The 6195-nt window shown below is 42.2% G+C and overlaps 1 protein-coding gene across 1 annotated transcript in view; it reads right to left on the reverse strand.

Moving 5' to 3' along the window:
* Positions 1–2008, reverse strand: part of LOC109838965 — a 3015-nt gene extending 1007 nt beyond the window's left edge. The window contains exons 1-7 of the mRNA XM_020407397.1: positions 1970–2008; positions 1561–1884; positions 1229–1464; positions 925–1134; positions 792–852; positions 567–637; positions 86–477 (exon numbers count right to left, since the gene is read on the reverse strand). Coding sequence (XP_020262986.1) covers positions 86–477; positions 567–637; positions 792–852; positions 925–1134; positions 1229–1464; positions 1561–1783 — 1193 coding nt within the window. The 5' untranslated portion in view covers positions 1784–1884; positions 1970–2008. The remainder of the gene's footprint in view (positions 1–85; positions 478–566; positions 638–791; positions 853–924; positions 1135–1228; positions 1465–1560; positions 1885–1969) is intronic.

The following is a 6195-nucleotide window of genomic DNA, read 5'->3' on the forward strand; positions in this document are numbered from 1 at the left end:
TAACTAAGTAAGAATTTTATATTTAATTCATTTAATATATATATATATATATATATATATATATATTACCTGATCCGCCAAAAACCGTCTCCTATATGCCTCCTGAGCATCAGAAGGCAGAGTCGATATGAACTGGGTGAATTCCAGCTCCCTCTGCTCCCGGCGCCTCCGTTCTTCCTCCGCCATCTGGAGTAGCTCCGACTCCCGACGCGACTGCCAATCTTCCATCGCTTTCATCCGCTGCTCCATAGTCGGGTCTTGAGAAGAACTGCATCCTGGTGGAGCTGCAGACTCGTAGGTGCTACTGGACTCGTACGGCCGATGCTCGGATCCTCTCCACCTGTATCTGTTCTTCCTACTCGGTCCAATGACGGTCTCGATGATGCTATCCTCCTCCTCTCTACTTAATCGGGTCGGAGTGTTAGAATCGACCTGAGTCTGTGATAATTGCTCCTGCACCTTAGCATGTAATTTCTCCTGCGATATACCAAAACAACCCGGTCAATTCTAACACATTTAAAATGCATTGTTATAAAAATTAAATATACAAATTAACTGCTACTTACAGCCAGATCCCGGTTCTGCGCTTTCTTCACTTCATCGGCGTAATTTGGACTCCAACCAGTCAGAATACGATCTGCAAAATGCCCGAGTTCTCCCCTTCCCTATTTTATTCACATATATCATTAACTCATAACACATAAATTATACTCAAATTGATAACCTAAGAGCTAATATATTATATACCTCAAGCGCCAATTGATGATAATGCTGGCTGAAGGACCTGGAGCCCCCGTGATGCTCGTAACTGCGGGGCGCATTGCGGTTCCTCCTTGCTATTTCAGCTTGTTCCTGCAAAAGAATGTTAAACAGATATAATATAGAATTTCAAACAATAAACGAAGATATATACTTCAATAATACCTGAGCTTCGGCCGTGTCCCAATAATCGCAAAGTGCAAAAAAATCAACTCCATCCACGCGCTTGTCAAGATGCCAGTAACGCTCCCAATCTTCTGTTCTTTGAGTAAAATATTTTTTCTTCAGCTCTGACCGCCACCTCTTGAACGATAGATTGATTTGCGTGAAGCAGTAAGTCCAGGCATAAGCGTAATCGTCAAGAAAGAAAAATCGCTTCAGCATACAATGAAAAAAGAGATACAAATCAGTGTGTTAAACAAAATAATAAAATGACTAATAATTATGAGAATTAAAATAAATGACTCACACATATATATCGCCAACAAGCCACCAGCGCATCAATCCGCTGCGACTTCCACGTCAAATATATGTTGAAGAAATCATGTCTCCTGGCTAAAGAGGCGAGGAAATTGTTAAAAGAGTTAGCAAATGGCCCGACAGGCACGCCGTTCTCCCATCGGATCACGGCCCTCCGACGAATATCTGGGACGAGGTTCTTTGGCTTGGTACCACTGCGGCCGCGCCTAGTAGGTCGCTCGGTACCTACGAATATTTGAAATTCAGGCGAAATATAAATCAATCAATATCGATAATACAAATTAAAATATTAACAGATAAACTATAAAAATCTATACACACCTTTCAATTCGAGGCATCTACGCCTTGCTTGTTCATACCTCTGCTGTGCGATAAGTCGCAAATCATGATAAGCATCCCAATCCTCCTTTACCTTGGCCGGGTCGTGGGCTCGCTGATCCGGAATAGAATCCGGTGGTAGTGGCGCAGCTTCTACAGCTGCGCTATATGGCTCATATCGGCGCTCCTCCAATACATCTGCAGCCTGAGGAGGCGACGGCGGCATCTCTGCATGCTGGGCAGGATCAACGAGTGTCTCCGCATCAGGTGGAGCATCTCCTCGTCCTGTGTCCTGTGGCGGCCCGTCATGTGTAGCAGCGATGCGGCCTGCGTAGGAAATGTGAAAAAATAATGTTAGGCTCGTATTAATAGTTTATAGAAATGTACAGATATAATAAATAAATAAAAATACCTGACGTAGAGCCATGTGCGTCGCCTCCAGAATGTCTACCAATAAGTCTCTCAAGCGCTCTCTTACGTAATCCTTTTGTCATCTATACTTTGAAAACATAATGAGTACCCAACAAAACTATAATACATGACAAAAACTGATACATGATAACCAGTCAAACAGATAATATAAAGGCAATACTATAATACATGACAAAAACTGATACATGATAACCAGTCAAACAGATAATATAAAGGCAATACTATAATACATGACAAAAACTGATACATGATAACCAGTCAAACAGATAATATAAAGGTAATAATATAATGCATACACATCATGATACATGATAACCAGTCAAACTGATGATGTTGAGGTTCTACTCTGCGATCGTGTGCGGATAGCCTGCGACCGTGTGCGTGCTAACGAAAGGACTGTTCTTATAGTTTTATCGACTCCGCTGCGGACAGGTTTTTTTCCTTTACGCCTTGGCTCACATATAATCGCAGGTACATCAGGGCGCGCTAGTGCAATTTCATCGTCCAGATTATTATTTTGTGTCAATGAAAACTCCTCGGTTATTTCGTCGGCCAAGATAACCTCCTCATCGTGATCTTCGTCAGACACGACTTCATGAATGTAGGCTCTAGGTGGATTCTTAAGGATAACCCATTCGTCATTTTTCATTATATCTTTGACATAAAAGCACTGTTTGGCGTGAGTAGCTAACATGTATTTTTCAGACTGATATATTTCCTTGTTAAGATTAACGATTGTGTAACCGTAGTCATCCTTCGCCTTTTTCTGTTCACACCAACGAACCTTAAACATCACATGACTGACTTCCTTATTAATCCCATAGAAAATCTACACGATGTCTTCTACCTGACCGTAGCAATAGATTTCACCTTGTATCGGATTTAGATCTTTTGAACTAGCGTATGACAGTTGCGAGAAGGAGCAGAACACACCGCTGTTTTGTGTTTGTCGTCTCTCTTCAAGACCGATGGTGTTAAACCTAAAGCCGTTGACACAGTAGCCTCCATAATGCTTAACCACATTAGAAGGACCTCTGGCATATAAACAAACTTTCTCAGACACGTTAATCCCATTCGTAATCCGTTTGTCAACCTTTAAGAAAAGAAGCAAATAGTTTACATATCTGTTGGCAGGCACATATATTTGATATACGAATCAGAAATGTAAAAAGATCTTACTTCACCCTTCAGCCATGCAGGGAATTGTCTAGAGTGTGTGTCCATAACTCTCTTATTTTTTGTTCTGCATTTAAGATTAGTCTGGACATGTCGGATGTGAAGCCTAGACAAGAAGCATTTATAACGGTTAAATAGAGATAATTATTGTGAGGTGATCTAATCTGATTCAAACAGTTAAATACTTACGCCGCGTATATGTTAAATGTAGTATCATTGCTCAGGATATATGTGTGGGCTTGATCTAGCTCCATTCTGGGGAATCTAGTGTCCTCCCCACGATCATTGTAGAATGTACCGTCAATTATTCGTTGGGGACGGTTCAGCCTTGTCTCTACGCCCCGCAAGTAACGAGAGATAAAATTCAAACTCTCGTTACTTATGTAGTTCTCTGCGATCGACCCTTCAGGATGTGCACGATTATGCATCAGTTGTTTCATGAAACCCAAATACCTACAAGCATATAGTTTCATGATTTGTGACAAAATTGAACTGAGAAACGTAATTTGACAAATATTAAATGAATATTATAATAATAAATACCTCTCCACGGGGTACATCCAGCGATATTGAACTGGTCCTGCGATGCGGGCTTCGTATGCTAAATGTATTGTGAGATGCACCATGACCGTGAAGAATGAGGGTGGAAATAGTATTTCCATTTTACACAGTGTATTAGCAACACGTCCCTCTAATTCTTCAAACTCCCTAACATCAATCACCTTAGAGCATAGTTGCTTGAAGAAACCGCAGAATTCTATTACCACCATCGCGAGTTCCTTGTCAGCATGTCGCAACGCAACCGGGAGAAGTTGATGTAATAGAATATGATGATCATGTGTCTTGAGTCCCAAAATCTTTCTGTCCTCAATATGCACATTTGCTGAAATGTTTGAAGCATAACCATCCGGTGTCTTCACGGACTTTAGAAATAAACACATATTGTGGACCTCATCCTTCGACAGTGTGACACGGGAGGCTGGGAGTTCAAACTTTCCGTCGCCCTTATCTATAGCTTGCAGTTCCGGACGAATGTTCAATTCTGCTAGGTCTCGACGTGCCCTTAAGTCATCTTTCGATTTTTTCCCGTCCTGCAACAAAGTGTTCAAGAGATTCTCGCATATGTTCTTCTCGATGTGCATGACATCCAAGTTGTGACGTATTTTTAAACTTCTCCAATATGGCAGCTGATAAAATATGCTGAATTTTGACCATCCATGCGGAAGTTCGGTGCCTTTTGAGACACGCTCATGCGACTGGACATTGCGAGGCTTATTTCCTTTTGATTTTCCCTTTCCCTTCCATTTTTGCTTCAATATTTTTCTCCTAACACCAAATGGATTTTCTTTGTTGAATCTTTTTTTTCCAAATATTTTTCTAGGTAAAGGATGTAGAAGCTCAAATATTTCTTCTCCGGTCAGCCTTGGTGGTGCCGGTCTACTTTCTGGATTGCCGTCGAACTTTCCTACTAACTTTCTGAACTTGTGCCCTGTAGGCAACCATCTTCTGTGTTGCCAATAACAAAACTTACGGCTGTACTTCAGGAACTTTCCCTCATAGTCTGACATGCAAATCGGACAAGCAATCTGACCCTTCGTCGACCATCCAGACAGGTTAGCGTATGCCGGGAAGTCATTAATTGTCCACATGACCATTGCCCGCATACAGAAAGACTCCTTACCATAAGCATCATAAGTGCTGACACCTTTTTCCCAGAGAAGCTTCAGGTCGTCAATTAATGGTTGGAGGAAAACATCGATGTCATTTCCAGGAGAATATCTTCCAGGGATCAAAAGTGACAGTATCATGTACGGTTGCTTCATGCACATCGACGGCGGCATGTTGTACGGTGTCAGCAACACTGGCCAGGTAGACCAAGCAGAGCTCATTAATCCAAACGGATTAAATCCGTCGCTAGCAAGCCCCAGCCTAATATTCCGAGACTCTTTACCGAAGTCGGGGTATATACGGTCAATGTGCTTCCATGCCTCACCGTCCGCAGGATGTCTTAGTTTCCCGTCCTCTTTACGGTCGGTCGAGTGCCATCGCATATTCTCAGCCAGCTCGGCAGACATATAAAACCGCTGCAGCCTAGGAATAATTGAAAAATATCGGAGAACCTTCGCAGGGATTCTGTTCTGCTTATTGGATGCACTGCCTTCGATTGGAAAATATCGGAGAACCTTCGCAGGGATTCTGTTCTGCTTATTGGATGCACCGCCTTCGGATGTGCTTGCAACTTCTCCTTTCCAACGTGATACATGACACGTCGGACATTCCTCCAGAGCTTCATTACCCTTATTGTACAAGATGCAGTCGTTAGGACAGGCATCTATCTTCTTGTAATCAAGCCCCAGCGTATCAACAATCTTGTGAGCTTCGTAATAGGTCGCGGGGATGCTTTTATCGCCGCCTGGAATGACTTTCCTCAGCAAATCTAATAACATCTCAAAATGTGTAACAGTCATCCCACTGAGTGTTTGGATATGAATAAGCCTCAGCATAAAAGAAAGCCTTGTGAACTCCTTACACCCCTCGTATAACGGTGACTCGTTTTCTTCAACAAGTCTCATCAATCGATCTACATCTTGAAACATATCATTAGTGTTGACATCGCTCACCGACGGCGCTGCAAGAATATCTTCTAACATATCAGTCGTGTCAACTGTCGGATTGCTGACTTCAGTGAATTCTTCCTCTGATTGCATCACCGGGACGCCTTCACCGTGATGACTCCAAAATACATAAGAGCTATCAAATCCATTGATTGACAGATGAAAACTTACGTCACTCCTAGCGAGTATTTTACCGTTCCTGCAATTCTTACAAGGACAGAAAATCGACCCGCTTAGCGACCGCAGAGGTTTTGTGTCAGAGTAGGCTAAGAAAGCTTCTATCCCATCCTTATACCGGGTGTCTAGATGTCTTCGATCACGTGGTATGCTCATAAACGATTTGTCAGGAACTGTCCGCATCTATAATTTAAAAATTAATAGAAGTGAGCATCTCCCTATATATATCATTTTAATT

The sequence above is a fragment of the Asparagus officinalis genome, chromosome 4, assembly GCF_001876935.1.
Source record: "Asparagus officinalis chromosome 4, Aspof.V1, whole genome shotgun sequence".
Taxonomy (NCBI): domain Eukaryota; kingdom Viridiplantae; phylum Streptophyta; class Magnoliopsida; order Asparagales; family Asparagaceae; genus Asparagus; species Asparagus officinalis.